The sequence below is a fragment of the Hyposmocoma kahamanoa genome, unplaced genomic scaffold (assembly GCF_003589595.1).
Source record: "Hyposmocoma kahamanoa isolate Upper Pololo Valley unplaced genomic scaffold, ASM358959v1 63, whole genome shotgun sequence".
Lineage (NCBI taxonomy): Eukaryota > Metazoa > Arthropoda > Insecta > Lepidoptera > Cosmopterigidae > Hyposmocoma > Hyposmocoma kahamanoa.
In genome coordinates this window covers 17,459,218-17,485,239 of record NW_020653851.1, presented here as the reverse complement: position 1 = coordinate 17,485,239, position 26,022 = coordinate 17,459,218, and the positions used below count along the sequence as shown (strand labels likewise).

The following is a 26,022-nucleotide window of genomic DNA, read 5'->3' as shown; positions in this document are numbered from 1 at the left end:
GCCACGCTCCCAGTCGGAAGTAGTGGCGAAATGTTCTATCGTATTCGTAAAAACATAGCAGAGTTGATGAGAGTTGCGAGAATTTGAATACGTTAATTATTTATCTTTTTTTTTATTTTTATATTTTATGATAAATCATTTCATAATTATTTTTATTATTTGACTAGAAACCCCAAGGAATTACAATAAATAAAAATTGTTTAAGCACACACATTGTACATTTTCTGCCATCTACCGACAATGCACGAAACTATGAAGTCATTGTTGATGTTAAGCCTTTTATTTTGTTCACTTTACCCTCCGACAGATCTCGTTGATCTTAGTATGTGAAAAAAAATTATTATTATTATTATTATTTACATTACCCATAGATTTAGTATATGACATTACCACAAAGTTTTAACTGATTTCGGCATGTTTTTTATTCTGAAAAAATAAATACGTAAACATTTGGAATTTAGTAAAACCATTGTACAAATTCACTGCATCAAAACAAAACGCATAAAAACGAACTTGACAGCTGTTTAATTTTCGTTCTTTGTTTGAAAACGTTGTCAACGGCTGTTTTTAAGAGAAGTCTGAAATATTCAATGATTTTCCTATAATAATCGAATAAACATTCTGCTGACGATGGATTCTGCAGCATCTATTACCTTGAACAGGTATTTTTCTTATTCCAAATCATCAAAGTTTAACTATACCTAGACATGTACGTTTAAACTTGCGCGCTGGATTTTATTGATTTTCTTTCCAAAAATAAGTTTGAAGGATGTAAATAAATCATAAAGTAGACCTTTACGCTTCGTTTGTTAATATTCGGTAAATATCGAGCTATATAAGTTGGGCATTGTGTAGTTTAAGGTAAAAAGCTTATCATTCCCAGAAGTGGTGACACCTCGATTCTGACGCCAATCAAGCCAAGACTAGGTCAATTTGGTGATGTTTATTCTCCTGAACATCTGAACTTGACACCCAGACCTGTAAGCAAATTGACAACATTTTTACTTTATATCTCAGATAGTTGTACAATATTTTGATTCGAAATTTTGGCTTTCAGAGAAATAAAATTAGCCTTAGTGAAGTTGGGAATGAAAATCAAAATTATTTTACTCCTAATAAGTTGACAGAATTTGATTATAAATGCAGGTATGTACCATCTATATTTTATTTACTGTAGATTTGCCTGGACCATATTGTTGTTATTAATACAATGTTTGTATCTTGAACGAAAAAGGTGTACTATGGATAAAGATTTACATTTTAGTATTTACTCAAATTGGAAAGATTTAGTGTGAATTTTTGTACTCTAAAAACTCAATTGATACTGTAAAGTCTGTCTGTACACATTCAGTCAGTCAGTCAGTGCCAAGACTGCTGTCTTTGTCTTTTGTCTAAAAAAAAGTCTGTTATTATGTTTTGTTCAAAAGGAAGTCTGTCTAATTTTGAATTCCTGTCAGTCTAGTTAGTCTGTCTTTGTGGCCAGTCGATCCGCTAGTCATCTGTGGAGGCTGGACACTGGTCACCCTTGGAAGCTGGACATGACAGATACCCAGAACAAAAACAACAATTTCTTTGGCAGTTAAAATTAATGAGATAGATATAATATTTGTTTATATTTTTTATTTTTATCATTTTCAGGACTGTAAAGCCCTATGCCCATTTCTGCAATGTATATGCCAACTGTTCATTTGAGGGCAACCAGAGCTTTCCACGTTTGAGGCGTCGCCTGCACCCCATTAGGATGGAGTTGGAGACTCCTACCAAAGTCAAGGCTGCTGCTGACATTGTTAGAGGTACTTTCATTATTATTAGGTGGATACAATAATTGCATGCATTTATATTAAACACAACTGGTTGATGATGTTGCCATCACAGTCCTGTAAAGGGCCTGAAATCTAGAGAGTTTAAATGAGATGAGAATGATGTCATGGTCTTCAAATGCTTCCATGGTATAATGCCATCATGCCCATGTATAGGTCAATAGTAGTGTCAGTTCAGAGTTTATTCAATAGACCATACATTTATTGTGTTGATTTGGACATAATGCTTTTGGACTATGTAAATTCTGTAACAAACTTGAAGATATGCTACATTTAATGGAATGTGGCCATTATTTGGCTCTAAGAAGCCAATTTCAATTAGGGGATATTTGGCAGGTTGGGGAGTTAAATGTCTTATGATCACGTTGGCAAAGAGGGCTAAAACTCTATATACTCATATGATAATAATAATAATAATAATTCATTTATATGTGAAAACACAGTTTAGATATGTAAGTTGACATGTACAAAATGAGTAGGTATAGTTTCGCTATGTCCGGCCAAACATTTGGCATACAAACATATTGAAAGTATATTTGGTATATGAATATTATAATACAAACATAATTACCGGTATTTACAATATAAAAATGAAAAGAAAAAAAGTGAGGTCTTGTCTGTCACAACGAGGCGACACGATATTGTAGAATAATCCACAGGTATTGATGTCACAAGACCGACATGACACCCAAATGTTACAGGCCTTATTAATAAATAAGATTAAAAAGAAATATATTTTTTTTGTGGTTGGTAATTTTTTTTATCTTGCCTCAAAGTCAAAGTCATAATAATCATTTATTCCATAGGTAAAATTTTTACCGCCTTTTTAATCCGCCTCTACTTAAGTTCTTTTTTATGAACGAACTAACTATTACATAATTTTGTACGTTGTTAATTGCTTCATAATCTTTCAACCAGTGTTCTGATGCACAAAACACGTCAACGGAAAAATCGTGTAAAAAAAAAACTTATTTCTAATGTTTTGCCAGAAAAGCCCTGAATGTTTTGATGTACTACATGGAAATGATTACACTTTTCTGTTGTCGCGTTTACTAGTTTAAATGATGGTTAGTATGTATAATGTTGCTACTTAGAGTAGGAGCTAATATTAAAAGCTGGTAAACTAGCAATATATCTTAGATACCTTAGAGGTAAATGTAAACTATTCTCAAAAAGTTTAAAATTCCTTACAAACTTATTGATGTCAAGCCTAAGTGGGTAGTGAGCCAAAAAGTTTGGGAAGCTATGGTTTAAATGTTGTAAATAGTCATATATTCTACATATGTATATTATAATAAAAGATATTTTGCACCTTGAAACTGACTTTGGAACTATGTACTAAACAGTGGATGGACCAAATGGACTCCGCTTCAACACCTCTCTTGCATCGGTTGACGTTGCCGGTTCGCCTGCACAGTCCCAGAGCGACCGTTTGCAGCAAACTGTTAACCCTAGCAAAGCAGTTTTCACTATCGAACCTAACACTTCTAAGGTGAGGTAACTTTTATAAATTACTAGATCACGGCGTACCCAAAAGTCATGTAAAATATTTTAAATTTTATGATTAATTTAACTGCCTCTGTGGCTGAACGGTTACCATGCTGGTCTGCCACGTAGACGTCCCGGATTCGATTTCCAGGCCGTGAAAAATATTTGTATGGCCTACATTTCTCGTGATTTCTCAATGGCAACCGCGATACAAGGTTCCCTAGTGTGCGGTGCTATGAGTGTGTCCGTCATTATTATTTTATTTCTATCTTTAACCGACTGCAAAAAAAGGAGGAAGTTCTCAATTCGACTGTATGTTTTAAAATTTTTGTGTGTGTATGTTACGCGATAACTCCTATTTGTGAACCGATTTTGACAATTATTTTTTTTTTTGTTGGAAAGAGGGTACCTCAGTAGTGGTCCTACTTAAATTTGAAGAAAACATTCCTTTTCTAGGGGTGGCAAACTAGGGGATGAATGACTTTTGAGGTCGGTTTCTTTTAGTACTCTGTACTGAGATTAATAGACTCTCGCTTCTCCCATGACCTAAAAGATATGAGATATTTTTAAATGGAATGGAAAGGAATTTTACTATTGTTAAATAGCTCATACCTTTTTTTTTATAAAATATAAGTACACATTTGACCTCCATCTCACCTGATAGAAAGTGACGATGAGGTCGACCCTGTACTTCTATGCAATGTCTTGCCTCTCACTGTGAAACGATACCACACAGTATATCACGGTAGTGTCTTACATAGATAGAGCTAGCCATAGCACCCATCTAAGGCTGACATTGACGCATGAGTGTCAGAAGCTAGATGCTAGAAAAATTTACTTATTATAATATACAGTCAATTTCAATTAGGCCTTAAGGACTCAACTAAGCATTAATAAATATATTACTACGCGAGCGTGCTGCATTCCTAATAAATAAGTTTCACTTGCCATCCTGAATTAAAAGAAGAAATTTGTATGGCCTTTATTTATTTCTTTCGTGAATTTAGGTGTATTTGTGGATGGCACCCGCGACACAGTGTTTTTGTTGTATAATTATATATTATAATTAATTAAGAGCTCTCATGTCAAAAAAGTTTTGACGTTGGCTCCGGCCAAATTTGTGAAACAAATATGTGCCTGAAGTTCGCGTGACATGCGACAGGAGATGTTGAATTTTGCGCATTAAAAGTACCAAATTCGTTTTAGCGGAATAACTCTAAAACTAAAGGGATTAAAAAAAAATCCGTAGTGACAGTTGTCGATCATGCATAAATATAATTAATTATCTAATTTTTGTCCTAATAACCTGTAGCATTTCGAGGATAAATCGAAAAAATGTGAAAATTAGAGGTCATTTCGTGATTTTTATCTATCGAGGAAACTTTATTGTTTTATGTTTCTGATTAATGTCTATGCTTGAATATATCGTGTAGTTACTCATATAATATTTTATTTTTAACTTTAAAGTGGATATACCCCTCTAAAATCAAATCGAAGATTAGGAATTTTTCCTCTGCTCCCTCTTAATTACTTAGTCGGCGGGTCTATGTGTCGTATTCTAGAACTTTATTCAATGCTCAACTCAGGATCTGAGTATGATTTCAAGCACTGGAAATGCTTTAAGTCATACTCATGTCATGACTTGAGCAATGAGTAGAGTTCTGGAATACGACCCTAAGAAAATGCATTATTATTTTTATTTGAAGACTGTACAACACAATGTTGTTTTTTTTTTCACCGATAAATCAAATTATAATTAACTAAGTGGACTATATGTGATACCATATAACTCAGTTGAGAAATTGGTCCCAAAACTGGATTATTCTTTTCAGATCCTCATAGTAAACAATAAAGCGTGTTCACTCCTGGGCTACTCATCGGGCGAACTGTGCGGACTTCGTTTCTCCGACCTGCTCAGATGCAGGAGTGCCAGGACATTCAGTTTGCACGAGCCTGAAGATGGGGACACTGCGGAGGATGGAACTGTTGTATTACTTAGTGGAAAGGTAGTTATAATATTATTATTTCTTCACTCACGTGGATATATTAAGGGTAATGAAATTAATACTAACTCAAAAGCAAAGGCACTTGTCATGTGTAATAAGATGCAAGATATTTTAATATTCATAAGTATTCAAAAGTGTACAGGAGTAACAATTTTAAAAATACCATATGATTAAACATCTACTATATTCGTAAAACTGTAACAGCAGACTTGGAAAGAGCTCGACTATATTAGGTTCATCTTCCCCGAACTACCAATATAATATCAAAAAATACGTCACACGAATTATCTTTACAGGCGCATGCACGAACATCGCTTCATTTTTTAGTTTATAGATTCAAAATATTTAATTGTATATTGATAACGTAATGAATATAATTCCAATACTCATGCCAAACAATGTTAACTAAGAACTTTATAATTTGTATAATTCTTACGTTCCTTACACCTACCTACCTTTACCTATTTAGTTCAAACGCCTTTAGGCGTAGCATAGAAGATCACTGTAATTTTATTTATCACCATATATTTAATGTATATATTCTGTAATACTATGTTGCTGAATAAAATATATATTTCAACTGAATTGAATCATATAATATGCTATGGTACTGCCACGGACAATAGAACAATTTTTCCATTGTCGAGTTTTATCTTTTTATTCATATATAATATCAAGTGACGAGACGAACGAGTCGTGCGCCTGATGGTAAGCTACACGCCTGTCCATAACAGTTGCAGTGCCACTTAGAGCTATAATTCACAAAGATCTTAGGGGCACTGCCACTGTGCCCGTCAACCTGAGACATAAGTTGACAAGTCCCATGTGCCTGTAATTTCACCAGCACCCTTACCCTTCAAAATCGGAACGCAGTAATGCTAATATCACTGCTTGGCAGCAGAAATAGGTTAGGTGGCAGTACTTCCCTGGACGAACTCTTTCACAATCAGCTCTAATGCTGCTTCAACTACTTGTATTTCGATTTTGTAAGCCTACTTCGAAGATCTTTCAGATTGCTGCAATTGCAGGCTTTTAGCAATAGCTATCAAATTACACCCTTTTTGTTACAACATTTACGATAGTTTATGTTAAGAAGAATAGCAATTATTTCATGTAAAATTGTGGTAGACATAACATATACAAGGTATAAAAGTCATGCATATACTTAACATTCCAGTTGATATTAAAAATTTGCCATTTTCGAAGTTCAAAACTATAGCGAAACAAATAATTATAGTAAAAGTATTGACACCCGTTTAAATCTTTCTGGATGCTCTATATACGATAGTTATAATAAATATTATAAATCATAAATGTTGAATTCAACTTAAACAAAATGTCTCTTTACTAAAAGCAACTTCTAGAGTTTCATATTCAATAATTTCAGTGTAATCTGTCATACGAATGAGCGTAGTTTTCAATGTGACGATTTCAAATGTATTTTACTGCCTATGAAATAAAGGTCATGTGCTTTGAATTTATGTATGGTGTGTTTTGATAATTTGTACAACCGAATTTTCCATTGTATTACAGGTAGTAGAACTATTATCAAAAGACGGTCGATTAGTGCAAGTGTCATTATGGATCAGGCAGCTCGACAACGACGGGCCTTGTTTAGTGGTAGCGGAGCCAGTTAGCTGTAAGAACGTTGTTGTAAGTAGATATTGCATTTCATGCTATAATCTTGCAATCGCTTATTGTCAACGCAATCAAGATACAGCTAAAAATGTCAGTCTCAGTTCGTCATTCCTACTCGCATGTCAAAAAGATCACACTGCTCTATGTAAACTTTGCTAGTCAAATTTTTGTAACATCATTAATAAAAAAATGTTTTGAAGTGAGTGAACAAATGTGTAAATAGGCATAATATGCAACAGCATCTTAGCCAGTCCCTTGCCCAAGGACACTGATGTGTAGCATAGTGAAGTTAGCTATACCTACTATGTTGAAGTACATGTAGATTATATATTCAGTATGGGCCCCGATGAGGCAAATTTGTACAAATAAAACCTTCTTTAAAAGAATAAAGAAAAATTCGCTTATCAATATATAATTGTGTTATAATTGTCTTACTATCTACAAGACAATTATAACACAATTATATTTCATGATTTGTCTTGTCATGAAAAAATAAATCATATTGTTCATAAGAAATTAAACAATTTTTTCGGATCTAAATCGCGTATACATGTTTTTTTTTTCAAACAAACCAACGTTTCGGGCCCTTTACAGATCCCATGGTCACGGCTGACTAAAATAGTTTCATTACCTATGTGTAATAATAATAATCGCGAAAACTGAATAAATTATATTGTTTTTTTTTCTAGTTAACAATAGACGCAGAGTCTGGTTTGATAGTAGCCTGTGACAGCGACGACGCGGCTCTGCTTTTCCAGGCAGAATCGCGCGACAAATTAATCGGACTGCCAATCGCATCGCTTATACCTTCAATACAAATACCTTATGATACTCTGTTAGCTAAAAATGTTTCCAAACAGAAAGCTACAGGTAAATATGTACAATATGAAATTTAATCTAGCACCTGTCCAAATGTAACAGTGAATCAACCACCAGTCTGAAATTGATCATGAATCAAGCACCTGTTTGAATGTGACCCTGAATCAAGTGTCAATATCTATGATATTATATGACATTTAATCGAACACCAGTCTCAAAGTCAAAGAATCATTTATTCCATAGGCAAAATAAATTTACTCTTGAAATCGTCACTTTTAAGCTACTGCTCGCTCACTATGCTAACTTCCCTGAGAAGAATGAGCAAGAGACTCCAGGGATTGCTCTTTTCAAATAAACTTAAATGCTATGGAATAAATACACTTTGAATCAAGTGTGTTTGTAATCTAGAGCCATGTTGTCTTTCCATACATCTTTATCTAACACATAGTCTTCAATTTTGTAATATGACTTTTCAATTAAAATATTTTTAATGTAGTTTTTAGACTTAGGAAATGATAATCTTAATATATGCTCCGGAATCTTATTGTTAAGATGTATACAGTTCGCCATAAAAGAATCTACTTGGTTTACCGAAATCGTGGTACCATGAATTTGGAGCTCTAAGGTTAATACCACGAAAATCTTTTTTCTTATTGAAATTATGTAAATTTATACAGGCATATACAATATTTCAGTAAATGTACTGACATGCCACAGTCATGATACCTAGTCTGAATGTGAACATGAATAAATCCTTTATATATACATTTTTTAAATTTACATTACATTATAGTAATTATATTTTCATCAAAATTTATTTATTGTCACTGTACTTAAGTGTAAAACTATAAGTTTAGTTATGTTCACATAAATCAATTTCAGGAAGAACTTTAGATGGTGGATCGTTCCCCCTATGTTTATGGATAACAAAACCTGAAAGCAGTGAAAGCACAACGTGGATAAATATGAAAGTACCCAAGGACAGACCAGTTTTTGACGTTAACGTCAGGGTAAGCTACCTCAAACTTTGCCACCTGTCAACATTTATAAAGAATCTTTATTGCGTTTTATTTCAATACCATAATTTGCATATGCTTACCGCACCCAAAATAGGCGCCCTGACATCAAGTTGCGGACACCAGCCCGTTACATCAAGTACCAAGTTGTATATGCTTAGAAATAACTACACTAATAAAATATTAAAAAATATACCCATTTTTGACCGACTTCAAAAAAAGAAGGAGGTTCTCAATTCAACTATGTTTTTTTGTATGTATGTTGCGCAATAACTCTAATTAACTAACTAATTTGTGAACTGTTTTTGATGATTAATTTTTTGTTGGAAAGAGAGTTCCTCAGATATGGTCCCATTTAAATTTGAATAAAATATTCCACCACTAAGGGTAGCAAACTAGGGGATGAATGACTTTTGAAATCGGTTTTTTTAGTACTCTGTACTGAGATTATTTAACAATACATATACTACAATGCTTGCCATCGTAGTGAAAGAATTTGCCAATTGCCAGAGTGAGCCAAATGCACAGGAAAGGGATGATACCCTGTGCAGAAAGGCTCCTTTCATGCAACCCGTCCATACTAACGTAACATTTTAGCTATTATTTGTAGGCGAGGTAATCCAGGATCTGAAACAAAAATAATCGTATCTGAGTAATTAATAGATTCAGGGGTTACTTTGCGGAACTCAATGTTAATAAAAATGGAAGTAAATTAATTTGCTACTCCGCGAACCCAGTGAAGGTTAAATCGTGCAAAATAGCTGCGCTTGTGTTGAATATTTTATTCATGCAGTTAATTATCCACCCTCCCTTCGCATAAAATTAATAAAATAAATAAAACAAGCGCGACTACAGTCACAAACCACCACCAGATCGTACCTGTACTAAGGTACCATTTTTATTATTATTTAAAAATCTATTTTTGAGAGTGAGATTACTGTAATTAGCCCTAAAGCGTGAAACACACGGAGAGCGGGTGGAACTCGGGTTGGGAGCGCAGTGTGTTCCACGCTTAAGTTTTAGAATAACTTCTCCAACTCTAAATCTATTAAGGCCATAAAGTAGTCCAGAGTCGTCAAATTCAACTCTTTAATAATTTCACTTGTAGATAATATACAATTTAAAGTGTCTTTTAATTACTTTTATATTTTTGTCCATAAAGTTAGAGTGCCATATGTCACCATACTTAGGGGGCTATTCTACCCATACGAACAACTTTTACTACCATTTGTCCTGCAAATATTGGTCATAATCATATACGTCCCTTACTACGATGGCTTTCTAGAATAGTGCCCTATCTCAAAAGCGTCTAAGATGGTTTAAAAATCATATCATAGAATATGCTAACATTGTCGTGTGATTATTTTTATCAATGTAAAGCTCTGTATCTCATTCACAATAAAATTTAGCATTTTCTGAACAAATCTCAGTAATAAGTAAAAAAAGGAATTACTTTGGATTTGGCCACAATTCTTTAAAAATATATAATTGGATTAATGTTTGTATATGCCTTGTTTTCCAGGACATCAATTATATAGTTCCTCTTTTACTAAATCGTAATACTTGTGACTTACACTAGTTTATTCAGGTTTTTTTAATATAACAGGTGACGTACAATGTCAGCGGTCTTCTAGTAGTAGACGACAACGGTATAATAACAGCCTGCAACCACCACTTCGCCATGCTGACCTTCGGCAAGCCACACTCGGAAGTGATTGGTTATTACATTGAAGACGTGATACCGAACTTTTGCAGAGAAGTCGATATGGTGAAAGTTAACGAACGGAATAGAAATATGACCCTTTCACCTGTTAATAATGAGAATGATGGTTCCGGTATGTTAAGACACTTCCAATGTTAAAATAATAGCATATATACAACCCGATTGAATTATCTGTAGAGTTGTATGAAACTCATGCTCGGAAAGGTTGGTACAATGTTGGTCAAAATGGTCAAATGACATTTATTTATTGAATATCGCGGTGTTCTACAATGATTTCCATATCGCGCCCCTCATGGAAGAATGGCATAAGTGAAGTTGCGTCAAAAATGTTTATTACTCCATTCATCATCATCATAGCCGGAAGACGTCCACTGCTGAACATATTAGTAATAATATCGACAATATTAATCGATAGAGTTACAAGAATCGCAGAGGATGTAGGTTATATTTTTCCGTATCCAACGGAGCAGTGAACATCTTTGACGTAACTTCACGTAGGCCATTCTTCCATGAGGGGTGCGATATATTCTTTGTAAAAATACTCCCCTAGTTTGTTCTTATTATTATTGTTACAAATATAGAACACAGAAAAGTTCCTTCGATCTGACTGCACTTGAACCAATGTCTGTTACCATACCAGGAGTAGTCCTGGCATGGTAACAGACATTGGTTCAATAAATGAGTGACTTCATAAGTTTCTCACAGGAACGCTGACGGCGAAAAAAACCGTTTAAGCATAATACAAAGATCTGTAACAAATAAAGAAATTCGTAAGCTCTACTAACTGGGTCTGTAGTTGTTAAGAACGGTCTAGATGGTTAAAAGCGGTAGCCCCGGCATGGCAACAGACACTGGTTCCAGTCCATTCGATCGAAAGTATTTTTCTTCATGTTCGATCTTTGTATCAATAATAATATTTCAAATTATTTAATTCTCCAAGAAGTTAATGGTTATTTACTATTAAAAAATCTATCGAATAACATTTTCATGATTTCGCGATTACTATGGCGACGGTAATGAGCGGAAATAAGAAGGAGAGGAATCAAGGTCTGTCTACAGATATTTCAGACGGGTTGTAAACTTTAAGCAAGCAAGTAGATCTAATTTCCTTTAAGCCATTCTCATTTTTCACAGCGTCAGACACAGACGAAGATTCGTGCGGAGCTTTCAACGGCAGTCAAAAATCAGCCTGCATGTCACTTAATGTACAAGCCTCTTTACTCTCCACTACACGAGAGAAATCTTCCAGTGCCCTCTGCCTGGACAAGTCGTGCAGTCTTGTCACCCATACACCCACGCCCACACAAGACATGGTCTCAAGTATAAGCACAACGGAACAAAGAAACGATGTATCTGCGTTGCCCGACGTTACATCAGGCATGTCCGGTATTTCGATAGACGAAGAGAACTTTTGCCATAGTAGTATATCTAAATCTCGCTCGGAAAACATACTGCGATCGGAGCATAGTAATGTTAAACAATTTAAGAATAACGAGAAATCTGATTCTATTTATTATACATCTCAGCATTCGCAAGAAGTTACGCCAACTGGTAGTACACCTAGAGTAAGAACAAATGATCCATCGTTGCGATTGTCTTTTGATTCTAGTAAATATAGGTCTTTGAAGGCACAATTAAAAGACGATAAGAGCAGTCTGTCTCTCGATTTCTGTGACTCTAATGAGACTAGTGCTGATTTTCTTACGCCCATTAATGAAATGCCGCCACCCGGTTGCGAGATCGAAGACTTACCGAGACATAATGGGAATGAAAGCGTCGATAGTTTGAGTAATGATATCGATTTGGAAACTCAGACGGAATCTGCGCCAAGGAAGAAATACGATGGTAAGTTGATCTATTTTTTTTTAATATATGTTATAATGATTTAAAAATAATTAGGGATAGACCTTATTTATTTCTGCCGCACGGCGGTAATGTGTGCGCAGTAATTCCGGTTTTAAAGGGTAACGGTGCCGGTGAAATTACAGGCACATGGGACTTGTGAACTTATGTCTCAGGGTGATGGGCGCAGTGGCAGTGCCCCTCAGATATTTGTGATTTTTATCACCATTACTACCACCCGCCCGACACGTCCGTCCAGTTACTTGGTTTCGTGTAAAATATAAAGGTCCTCAGTGGCATTCGATTTACACTGTGGACGCTGGACGAGGAGATCTTGGCTTTTATTTTTTCGGTAGGATTAATTTGGAATGTGAACTTTTCTAAACTAGTGCAGCTCTAGATACAATAATTATGTACCGATAAGAAAGCGAAATTAATAATATTCATTTCTTTTTTTACAGAAGACGCACCGGAATCGTCTGTAGCCATCCGCCTTCTTCGTAACCTAAAAACCTCTACACCTCAACGTTCGCGGAACAGCAAGTCAGAGCAATGTGAATGTACCACCACAGCGGACTGTCAACACAGAGACGGCACCTACAGAGGCCGCGTGATGCATAAGGATGGAACTGAACTCAGTGAGTAAAATTAATAATAGCTGAGAATTGACAAATTATGACTAAGCATAATAATGTATATTCTACAGAGTTACTTGTTAAAGACTAACAACCTCGCAGAACTATATTTCTAACATCATATAAAACAACTTTTGTTCCGTAACTTCTAACAAAACTTAATAAATTTACCAAAAATAAACTTTTCACTTTTTGTTGTACTGACACTTTTTAGATATGTATTTGGTAGTAAGACTGTAAGGTCAAATGTGCATCTCTACGCACAAAGTTATCACCATTTAGAGCGATCAATTTAAATGTTTTTATTTTTCTGCAAAAGTAAAATCTGATGCATTATTTAAAATTATGGAACAATAATTGTTGTTTATGATATTAGTAATGTATTCCCGTGAGGTTCTTAGTATTTTACAAATAACCCTCTATAAAAAAATGTTTTAAGTGATGTTATTAGGCTACTTACAATACAACGCAAAGTAAATAATATTACTCCTACAGTCAACCATTGCATCTTCCAGTTTAAAGCAGCCAGAAAACTTGCCCTAACCGGTTCTGAACTGATTAATTCTACATTTTTTGTCAACATAATCAACCGCCATTGTTAACTTGTTGTCAAGGCACATAAACAAATACAAATAAACGCAGCCACGGTAGCCAAAAGGTTTAACCTAAAACCTCTCAAACAAAGGGCTTTGCACCTGTTGCGTTCATGGGAATTTATAAATTTAATTTGAAATTTAACATGAGCTTGACGAAACTAAAAATTTTACGTGCTTCTGAGGAGAACCTGTGCATCACAATGATGTAAATTTTCGCATTATTTGACTTTTATAAGTAACAAATAATTGTCACCATCTAGCGTCTGTTAACTTGTTATAAACTACTAACTTGCTTGTCTTAATGTGTTTGTAGTACTCGAAATTTGTCTTGTAACATGTCAAGCTTCGTTACACTGAGCCATTAGAGCCTGTCCAGAAAGCGCTATTTACGCGCGTGTCCACTCGCGCGTAGGCTATCGCGCGTACTCGAGATACTAGAGCTACATACATTCCGTCCAGATACTCTCGCGCGTTACCTCACACGCGCGTAAAACGCTTGCAATGAGCGGGACTCTCGACTCGCTCGTTTTACGCGCGTGCGTCGCGCGAGTCGAGATACTCCGGCGCCATTGCAGCGTCCAGTACTACGCGCGTGTCCGTGGCGAGTGGACGTATTCGGTTAAAAATGGAGCGTGAAAACTTTGACACGGAACTTTTTATTGACGAGATTGAGAAAAGGGTAGCTATATGGGATATGGAATCGTCAGATTATTCTAATAGAATCATTAAGCGTAGGAACTGGGAAGAAATTGTAGAAATTTTTTGTGAAGCTGGTGATTCCGAGAAAAAAAAAAACTTTAGGTAAGTAAATAATACTTTATTAAATAATATTATTCCTTGCATAGATTTTACGTTAATAAACTATATCATTTTATCTTGCCAAGGGAGTTTGTCTTCGTTAACAAAATAATCAGCAAATCTATCTCTTGTATTCAATGATCTCGCATTAGGCCTCACTGCCTCAGTGTTCAAATTAATCAGAGATGTTTCGTAGAGAGTGTGATCATACCTGTAGCCATCCCTTAACCTTACGTAGTTATGGAGAACACAACAAGCCTTAATGATGTTTTCTGCAAATTCTATGTCCACATTCAACGGTCTATGAAATATTCTCCATTTATTTACCAAGATGCCAAAGCAACATTCAATGTAACGTCGGGCCCTGGATAAGCGATAGTTGAAAATTCTTTTTTTTGGTTGTTAGAGATTTACCGCAATAAGGGCGCATTATATTTTCAGACAGGCTAAACGCCTCATCTCCTACTATGACATGAGGTAAGGGGGTTGTATCTATTTGCGATATTGGCTTTGGATCTGGGATATCTAAAGTTTTCTCGACAAGTTTTTTATATAAAATAGAGTCTTTAAAAATTGTGGAGTCATTACTTTTTCCATATGCGCCTATGTCCACTGCAATAAAACAATAATTTGCATCGCATACGGCCAACAAAACAGTTGAAAAATAACTCTTATAGTTATAAAAAAGAGATCCAGAATCGTTAGGTTTTATAATACGGATATGCTTGCCGTCAATGGCGCCGATGCAATTTGGAAAATTTGTGTATTTTTTAAATTGTTTCGAAATTTCTTTCCATTCGGCTTTCGTTGGTTCTCTCATTACTATATTTTGCAGTTTGTTCCATATGACGTAACAGGTTTTCTGTACTATTTCGATAATTGTAGACTTTCCTAATCTGTAGGCATAATGCAGGTCCGCAAAATAACACCCTGTAGCCAAATATCTGAAAAGAAAGTTACATAAGAATTATTATTTTATTCCAATCTTTTTATTGTTTACAGGTACTTTACTGCAGAAGAAGTGGAAAGGGTTGCGTGATGGCTTTGTAAGAGAAATGAAGAAGAAGAAAACCACACCGTCTGGATCAGGAGCCTCAGGCAAAGCCAAATATATTTATTTTGAACGTTTGATGTTTCTTGAAAGATCGACACGGAATAAAATAACTGAGAGCAACATCAACACCGCGTCTGTTGCAGCTGAAGAACAGGAGTTTTCGGGCGATGGGGAAGATGTAATGAGACCTCCACGTAGTCAGACGAAAATGAAGAAAAAACTAAATGCGGCCGACGAAGAATTTCTCTCCATCATAAAAACAAATTTAGCATCTGGAAATCAGCCACAGACATCAAACCAAGTGGAGTCAGATGATGACAAACTATTTTGTTTGTCCTTACACAAAGAGCTTGTTAAAGTACCAGAGGAAAACAGACTTCAAACAAAAATTGAATTAATGAAAGTACTTCAAGCTCATCAAGCTCTGTGTCTTAAATCTGCAGCTGCTCGTTCCGACTACCAACCTTCGACACAATATCATTACCAAACAGAAATGACACAACGTGGACAGAGAGATTATTATGGAGAAACAGGATATACCGCAACAGACCCTTCAACATCTTCGTTTCCATCTGCAACCTTTTCGACTTACAATCGAGGTTATTGCACTGCGTCACGACCACCAACGACGTCTAGCTACAAAAACCCATCACCGGCATCTACACAAGATTCCAATGAATCTGAATTAATGGAACTATACGATAATTAAAATAAATGTTAAGTACCCACCTATACTCGTATTATATAAGAATGATTCATAGTTTTTGTTAATTTTGTTCAAATTCTTTATTTTTGTTAATTGGGTCTTTGTTTATAATTATTAAAGCAATAAAAAATATTACCTCAAAGTAATCACGAGTTTTTCTTCTGCAGAAACAGTATCCCGTACCACATAATTTTGACATGGAGTCAAATCTTCTTTGATCATTTCTAGTAAATCATCAAACGATGCTACTGACATCCGAAAGTAGTTGAAAAACTTTTCACTATATTCTCTGAGTTTTGGGTATAAAGTTATAAACATACTATGCGTCATTCTGTCACGTAGAATGGGATGCACGTTAAATCGTCGACTTTCTCTTCGTTTACGACGTCTCCATCGACGGTATGCAAGCCACAACAACCGCTGTATCCAAGTCCATGTTTATAACTGACCAAATCCGTCTCATCACACGCGCGCGTGATTTCGCTGCATCTGGACGCAATACAAAACAAAACGCGCGAGTGGACACGCGCGTAAATCGCGCTTTCTGGACAGGCTCTTATATACTTCTGTTTTTTTTCTAGATGTCCTATACACTGTATCGACTATGCAACTTACTAACGGATGTAGAGTACGCTGCGTATGGCTAGGCGTACAGCTAGAAGATGGACCGAGGCATACTACTCTCGCATCAAGCGTTGCTTCTACGGCTGACAACTCACTTGCATTGGTAAATACAAATTAAAATCATTTGGAGTAAAAATTTGACTTAGTTATGCAGGATCTAATACACTAAGAGTCATTTATATTGATTTGTTACAAACTAACTGAACCCTGAAACCTGTGGAATTTCAGGGCAACAAATCTGCTAGTAGCCGACCGCACTCTATGTCTATAGTTAGCCAATGTGGTGAGGAACAAGTAGCCGGGGACTACAGTAAACACTATGTAACTCTGAAGCAAATTGGTGAGTTTAAAATAATTTTGGTAGGAAAGTATGGTTTGAGTATACAGGTCTTCAATTTCCCTCCATTTCTTTTAAATGTTGTACAAAAACTCTCCTCCCTATTCAATTATTCCCTGTTATCGATATATCATTGCCATTCGCTATAGTCCTCGTCCACGTCTCTTCACCTCTTCCTTGGCTGTCTTCACTTTCTCTTCCCATCTTTCGGTAACCAAAAAGTCGTAATATTAAATGTCCTACTCTCACTCTCCCTACTTTAGACAATATACTTCTTATGAAGACCCGTCTCTTTAACCTTTGTGTACTACCAACATTGACATATGGTGCCGAAACAGACGCTTTGTACAAACAGCCATGGAGCGGCGGTACTGAACTCCTCGATAAAATTGAAACACGGAAATCCGACGTCAGACGAAAGTTCAAGATGTTGGGGACCGTTTTAAAGACGTTGAGTGGAGTTGAACAACCTCCAAGCCAAGGCCAGGCCGAAGAAATCCGGATTGTCCAATGGCACGCTGGATCGACGACTTAGTAAAAGTCGCGGACAAAACCTAGACCAGAGACTGTGGGTCTATCTAGCGAAAGGAGGCCTAAACCCTGTAGTGGGTAATACAGGGTTGAAAGATCCAAGACTGCAAGGAATGTTGCCAGCTTGCCACAGTGTATGAATAGGCCAGGAAAGAAAATGAGACTTCACAGTTTTTCGTGACATCTTCCCACATATTCACGGAAAAATATGCGTTTTATTTTATATTTATGAAAACCTTTTTATGTGTTTTAGGCAAAGGCGCCTATGGCTGCGTAAAAATGGCGTACCGACGTTCAGATCGGCTGCTCACAGTGGCCAAGTTCATTCTGAAGGAGAAAGTGGGCTCGCAGTTCTGGGTTGATGGGCCTGATGGCAGAAGAGTACCTTTGGAGCTTAGTCTGCTACTTACTTTGAAGCATCCTAATATTGTAAGTAGATTTGTCACAACTCATCGTCTTTCCACACTTTGGTAGATTTTCTATGTCGCCCTGTTCTGATCTATGTAACCGGTGGCGCTACGACAAAAAGGCCGTTTCAACCCAATACAAAGATCCACAACCAGCACATAGAGAAATTCATAAAAACTGCTGGCTCTATCCATAACTCAATTGGCAGAGCGGTAACCACGTTGAGGGAACAGTCGCTGGTTCGAATATAGTCGGGTCGAACGAATTTTCCTTGTTCGATCCTTATATCAATAATAATAACAAACCAGTATTTTAATTAAAAAATAGATTAATATCATGATATATGTGTACCAGAATCTGATGGCATTTAGACAAATTTAATTTGTTGTGGGCAACATCAATATAGTAGGAAAAGATTTACTAAATACTTCGTATATTTTAACTGACCAGAATTTATCTATCTTCATACATGTTTTAAGATCTGTATGAATTTGTGTGTGAGAAAGGTAAGTAATTTCGGACACATTTTAAAATGAAACAAAAAAAAATATCATTTACATTGTGGGTGATAGATTTATTTAGGTTTGCAATTTCAAAGATCAAGTTTATTTACTCCTACTAATCGGCAAGACTTGATACCCGCTTCTAAATCGTAAATTGTTACTTGGATGCATCTAATTCGTCGCTGATTTTGTGATAAACATTATTACAATATTTTATGCTTGATATTGAAGCAGATTCTCAATCATTATTGCTACAAAATCTTTATTTTCAAGTGAAAAAGTTAAGCAGATAGCCATTTGACGCAAGTAATATTTTGAATTGACATTTTAACATTGCTAGGGCTAGCAGCCCAATGGATGAATGGTTGCTGCTCATCGGCGATGTGATATAGATAATATAAACAAAGGTAATTTGTGATCTGTTTAATATCTGGTTTTGTCGGTCTAAACAAAAAATTGAAAACTTGCGATTGTATTCTATTACATTCGCTTTCATTTTAGCAAATAACACTTCTTTTAAAATAGATTAAATAAAACTGCCTATGTGACACTATGATTCTGGTTCAAGGTGAGCGTAGTGGACGTGTTCGAGAATGACAAGTACTTCCAAATGGTGATGGAGAAACACGGCGCCGGTATGGACTTGTTTGAGTTCATTGAACGACGGCCGAGACTCGACGAGCCGCTGCTTAGCCTTATTTTTAGACAGGTACTTTATTGCATGGAATATTCTGAGATATTCGATAAAAGACCACTCGTCAATGGACTTACCTTGGTACCACTGCTTCATTTACTACGAAAAATGTCAAGGTCAATGATCTTGCGTAACTGTCGACTATTTAGGTACTTTGTTATGTAAATTTCATGACATTCAACAAGATTAGAAAAATATTTATATAAAATACTGTTATGACGTAATTTTTTCTTAGGACAATAAATTACTTGTATTCGGTTTTCAGATAGGACAAGCAGTAGAATACCTCCACTCTTTGAACATACTGCACCGTGATATCAAAGACGAAAACGTGATTATAGACAACAAGTTCCACGTGAAACTAATCGACTTTGGCTCGGCCACCTTCATGAGCAAGGATACTCTCTTCTCCACTTTCTATGGCACTACGGAGTACTGTAGCCCTGAAGTCCTGGCTGGAAATAAGTAAGTTGCCATACCACATCTATAATATAAAGCTACTTTGCGTTAGATAGTTGGCTACAAACTTTTGAACGAGATTTTTTGTAATCAATAGATTCAGGCATTACTTTGCGAAAATCCGTATCGTCCGTGAACTCGAGTGAAGATTAAATCCTGCAAAATACGTGGTCAACAACCACAGCAACTATCCTATCCTATCGGGAATCGAATCTGGGACCTCATCAGCGCCCACAGAGCTAACCGTTCGGCCACTGACACAAACTCGCGCGCTGACGTCGCCCACTATTACTATAGCAACGGCGTTTATATCATCGGATGTCAATATTATTGACAATTTCTCGGAAAACTTTGTGTCATTTAACACCAGAGCGAAGCGTCTTTGTGTGTAAATTTTAAAAAAATGGGACCACAATCTGTACAAAGCTAAATCTTTAAATAACGATTGGTATCGTATTCGCAGATACGCAGGCCCGGAGTTAGAGATGTGGTCAATGGGGATAACGCTGTACGTGCTCACGTTCTTCGTTAACCCGTTTTCGGACATTGAAGACACCATTCAGGGCCCATTAACCTTCCCGCAAGTTGTGTCTGAAGGTAATTAATTATTTTTTACTCTGCAAGTTAGTTACAATCAATCATAATAAGCCAGAGTATTTTCACCTAAATTTCAACGAAGATATACAAATATTGTGAATTACAGAAGGAGATAAGGAGAATTTTAACAAACACATTATATGCCTTTTAAAAAACGTGTTATATCTCAAACCGCCAAAATTAATACGCCCCACTCCATTACCGTGGCAAACCGAGCCCTGCCAGTTCCAATTCCGTGTAACAAGAATGTTTTGACTGTTAACAAGGCAAAACCGTATTTGCTCCTTGTTCAACATAAATAGCTTATTTTGCACAGTAATTGTAATAGCTCGATAGAATTTAAGAATTTTGAATTTTAGAATTTAATATTCAATGTACAAAGTAATTTAAATCTATCATTTTATGTTATCAACCTCAAAAGTTCCAAAAAACCGAAAAATCCTTCATGCAGCCTTTTCTCAAAATGTTATTACAATGTACGTACATATTGGTTTTTTTATTTATTTTGCTTTAATTGTTACGGACACACTAATTACAATAATTAAAGAATGTTCAAGAAACATTATTAACAACTTAAAAAGGATTAAGTACCTGTCAAGCATCCCTTTTCACGGTAACGCATACATTCTGACAACATCCCTTACCATCCATCCGCAAACAAAGAAGGGTTGACATGGTAGACATGTAATGAGTTATTTTTTCTATTCCACTGTGTTGCCATTTTATACAACCTATTTAAATCGATTTTTATCGCTTACTTATATTAATTTATTTATACTATTAATAAAATGACTTGCAGATTGTATAATATTGACTAATTTACAACTAATCGTACAAAAAATTGCGGCAGAGTGTAACGGACCTTACATTTCTTCTATATTTTTTATGTATAACTATAGTCTTATCTTTTTTGAAGAGGGACTAAAATGACAGTGCATTGCGCAAAAGTGTTGCCCGCTTGCGAGCAACTAGCGATTGCAGTCGATAAATATTCTATCGACTACGTATCGACAGAATATTGGTCACGCTTATGGAAAAAATAGCCAAACTTGTTTCATTTGAATCATCCTCGACCTATTATTCATCCAATTTGAACACAAGCATATTTGATTTGTCAATTTTTGTAAGATGATACATACATACACTGTATTTAGAACTATTTTTATGAAAAATACAAAGAGGAGACATATTTTAAAATTTTTCATTTTGATTTAATGTAATAATCAAAACCGGCTGTTCTTGTTATAATGTATATGAATAAAAATTTATCTCGGTACTAGTCAAAATAAGAATAAAGAAGGCAACAACGCAATTAGTAATCAGTAGAACATCGTAACATTCACAATTCAGTCATTTTCGGTAAAATTTTATCTTCTTTCACAATTATCGATAAAATTGTCGATAACAAGTACATAACTCTTAAAATTTTATGAACACTAGCAACCCTGCAAATGTCATTTAAAAAAAGACAGAATATAACAAAATACTTTACTATGGTAGTGTATATAAATGAGAAGTTCTGTAATTGTAAGTAAAATATAACTATTTCGTTAATTATTATTATCTGCCCTATATTACGTGTACTACTTAAAGGTTGAGTAAATATTGTACTCTGACTATGCCTAGTGCAATTAGCATTATACACAAATGACCCATAAATCCAACCCATAAACGGTCATTTCCAGATTTCTGTAAACTCTACGCAGAAAAATTACGAATTTCCGGTGATGATGAATTGGATTTTTTCTGAATATACGTGCAACTGATTTGTGTACTGACTTCTATAATAACATTTAGGCTGTTCTGGCTTTGATATGCGGTCTAACTGGCTTAGGCGCAATTTTAAAAACCACGGTTTCTATAAATTATTTACAAACAGTTAATTAAACGGAAACACAGATCAGCTAGAATTTCAATACCACCAGGCAGTTTTTCGTCTTACGCGTCTAAAATTTTTGTCATAAAAAAATGGTTCATTGAACCAATAATTTAGAAAGTAAACTCAATCCTTTATTCATTTACTAAATTTCATGATCTCGGTGTTTCTGTTTAGATTTAGAACAACTCCTGCGCTGGATGCTGTGCAAAGAACCAGCACACCGATGTACAGTGCCGCAACTGATGGCTCACCCGTGGATTCGACAACCTGTACCTATCGCAAACTATATATTCCACGAAATTGTAGATTGCGGTAAGTTTTATACACAAGATATATTTGCCAAACTTTAAAAACATCAACCGCTTTTAATAATGCCGGTATTACTTAAAATGATACGAAGTGTAAGGTCTTTCAAAGCGGAGCGGCGAAAGAACTGTGTTCGCAAACACTAGTATTTCATTAGCTTGACTAAACGACATGTATATGTCAAATTAACGAACAAGAGAAAGAAGCACAGTACTACACATTTCTTCTACTGCTATGTCGAGAAATATTAGAGGATTTGGATACATGCCACCGTTATAAAATATGAACCCAGCTAAACAAACGTAAAGCCAACCCATCTTTTTAGGCAAAAAATAACTTATTTACTAGGAAAATGGGTTCTTTGTTCATGATAAAGTGCTTGCTTAGCTCGTCGCTCTTTACTTAGCTCAAGTAGTAGTTTTTGTAATAGTGCGTAATTATATATAGGCACTGTTAAGAGATAAATAGTTCGGAAATATAATATCAAATAAAGCAAATATTCCGTATTCCAGATCGGCATGAAGCTAACCCAGAGATGTACTACACCGGCAGATCGCCACGTAGCAACTCTCCTGAAGCTCTAGCGAAGGGTACACCCGTTTAAATTGATATTCAGATTTCATCTCACTTATACCTATGATTAATTTGTGAAATCGTGTGCTGAATTTTCCTGGTAAATATTTATAATTTCCTTTGATACGCAAAAAGGCAATTTTAAAACCATTTAAAAATATACTTGATGAAATTTCATTCCTTTGTCATTTATTTTGCATACAAAACAACTTACAGAACGTTCAAATCCATCTGAAGTTGCAGTCCGTTCGGAAGGGAAGAACATATCTCGGGATGAGCCGAAACGAAATTCGTTAGCTCTACATGCTCTGTCCACCGCTGACCGAGACGCGCAGTCTGACAACTACAGTCTTCGCTCTTCAGCTGATGTGAGGATCTACATATTGATATGTTAACTAACTCATGTCATGTGGCATACTTCATTAATTTTTCAGAATTACAGAAAACTCCGTTTGTGCATCCCAATCAAATGTCGGAGTCTCCGGTCACTTAAAACTTAATTGGAAAACGTTTTTGTTCTTTTCGGCATTCATATTCTATCACTTGATCGATGTATGTACGTGAAGTTTATATATACCTCTGCAAATCCATTTCCAGATACTAGACATATCATCGAAACCGGTATCGGAAGCGGCCCTCACGGATATAAGTTCCGACGCGACTGGCCATGCGGCTTGCGATATCGACTACGATTGCGACCAATACGAGTGCGACAGCTGGGACGAGTGCGAGCAGGACAGCTTCTCGTAAACCCGCGATAGCGTGAGACAAACTGACAGAGTGCAACTTAAATTAGCGCGAAGTTCCGAGGAAAGTGTATTGTGGTATAGTAAATTTTGACAACAGTAGTGTTCCTTTTTTTACTATTAATTTGAAAAAGAGAACACTATATTTGATATGATTTACTATATTGTCTACTAATGTTGTATTTTCATCTAACTGACCGAAAGAGCAGCACTTAGAGGACAGTCGTAAAATAATATTGATGCATCCATTACTCGCCACGTGCTTTGTACACGTAAATGGATGCATATAAAAAATTTTAAAGCATAATTTTAAAAGAATGCAATTATTTTTCCTTTAAACATATCCCTAATTATGTAACGTCTTATTTATTTCAAAATGTGATGTGTATTTATTGTCATGATTGTTTATATGTGTGAAGGGAGTGAACAGAGAGAGAGGGAGTGAGTAACAGAGACGAATGGATGAAGAAAACATACTGCGCCAAACCGAAATAACGGAAATTAGGGCAGGATAATGATGCAAATGACCAAATGTCCTTTTAATTTAATAGAAATTACCTATTTATTATTGCCACGTATATGTAGGTTTTATTTTTAGTACAATAGGTTATACTACACATTCTATCTGTATGTAGGTAGATAGCTTCTAACCAGGGTCTTAAACAATTGCTTATGAATTCTGCATTTATTATACAACTTTACTAACATTTTTTAATAAAATACATGTCTTAAACTCTCTTTTAGGGAAGCGGCAACAAAAAATTTCGAAACATTTCACGTTTTTTAAGAAATTCATTCTGCGACTTTACTTACGACAAATGATCTTTTAATTAAAATTTACACTTGTTCTTGTACTAGCACGCGTTTGTTCACTTGAAAAAGATTCTGATAATTGCAATTTCCATTTTAAAGAATTGTTACTAATAAAGCTAAGATTCTAAACTATTAGGTGTAGATAAAGAAAAACTTTACTATCCAGAGGCTATAATCACTATGAAATGGTAAAGTGTTGCCACACCTTGTTTTTATGTTACAGTTGTAGTACAATCCATCGAAAATAACCTTGTCATTATTTTTTAGATTCAGTGAAACACACAACTGACCCGCTAAAGGTATTACTGTTGTTTTTGCGTTAAACCATTCTACTAATTATTTGTCAAAATTTTGATAGATAAATTAAAACAACAACATGTAGCCGATAGAATTTCAGTGTTACCTAGTCTCGTCAGTCAGGTCATGGAAAAATTTCCATTTTGAAAAAATCCTATCTTTCGCAGAAAAATAAATACTTTTCTGAATATTTTTCCACATTTGACAGTGACATCTGTCAAAAGTTGAAGATACTAAACTCTTAAAAAGAATTTGTGAAAATTAGCTAAATGAGGCTTAGAAAATTACATTTATACAGTTTATATAATTTTATTTTATACTTCATACTAAATAAAACATAAAAATATATCTAAACGTAGAACATAACACCAGTCTTCAAATTATATTTTTCCAATTTTTCAAAATTTTTTCAAGAAAAATTTCCACTATTTGAAATTTTTCGGAAAATTACCCAAGGTAATGTTACCAGAGTGTCGTTCGTGCGCGGTACACCTGCTAGAACTAATTTCTTATAAAAATACCATTTTATTGTTGTGCTCCAAGATCCGAATCAAACCGTATAATTTTAAAATAAAAGATTAGAAAGGCAAATCTGTAACAGTATTAATGAAGAGTACGGAGCAGACTTTAGAAAAATATAGTCCGGTCATGTGTGACAAGAAAATTTTTACCATTTCACGGTGATTTATTAATATTCTTATGACTAAAATCAGTATTAGAACAATATATAAGTATTTTCTTACAATCAATGTAGTTACTAAACTTAAAAAGAACCAATCCTATTCCTGTTAGTATTATTGTAAATATTATTAATTACAACATATCTATGTAGTGTTCAAGAGAATGTATTTATGTACAGTTAAGAGCACATCAAGCTTTGTTCTTATTGTAAACGGAATAGAGTTGAATTTAAGTCTTGAGTGACAAAGCTTAACTTGCTCTGACCCTGCATATGTTGCGTCGACAAGTTAGTATACTATATGAACAATGTAGTGATTTGTCTAGTATATTGTGAAAACATATCCAAGTTACTACAATAATAACTGCATCTGTGGCCGAACGGTTACCATGCTGGCCTTACACGCAGAGATCGCGGGTTCGATTCCCGGGCCAC

At 35.3% G+C, this 26,022-nt stretch overlaps 1 protein-coding gene across 1 annotated transcript; it reads left to right on the top strand.

Annotated features, from left to right (window-relative positions):
- The first annotated feature begins 602 nt into the window (after positions 1 to 602).
- Positions 603 to 24,555, top strand: LOC113230110 (PAS domain-containing serine/threonine-protein kinase). Its single transcript, XM_026463876.1, has 22 exons — positions 603 to 662; positions 884 to 980; positions 1,058 to 1,146; positions 1,639 to 1,793; positions 3,167 to 3,312; positions 5,141 to 5,314; positions 6,848 to 6,967; positions 7,642 to 7,822; positions 8,654 to 8,781; positions 10,394 to 10,622; positions 11,645 to 12,355; positions 12,814 to 12,990; positions 16,723 to 16,868; positions 16,994 to 17,105; positions 17,887 to 18,062; positions 19,113 to 19,253; positions 19,504 to 19,703; positions 20,161 to 20,294; positions 22,348 to 22,485; positions 22,992 to 23,069; positions 23,269 to 23,420; positions 23,650 to 24,555. Exons 1-22 carry the CDS (start codon positions 631 to 633, stop codon positions 23,800 to 23,802), a joined length of 3,669 nt encoding a protein of 1,222 aa, XP_026319661.1. The 5' UTR covers positions 603 to 630; the 3' UTR covers positions 23,803 to 24,555.
- Positions 24,556 to 26,022: the final 1,467 nt, after the last annotated feature.

Bases quoted from the DNA above. Each gene is read 5' to 3' on its own strand.
- LOC113230110 (XM_026463876.1), top strand. From the start codon at position 631: ATGGATTCTGCAGCATCTATTACCTTGAACAG. The intron at 1,794-3,166 runs GTACTTTCATTA...TGTACTAAACAG, and splicing joins TGCTGCTGACATTGTTAGAG to TGGATGGACCAAATGGACTC. The intron at 6,968-7,641 runs GTAAGTAGATAT...TTTTTTTTCTAG, and splicing joins TTAGCTGTAAGAACGTTGTT to TTAACAATAGACGCAGAGTC.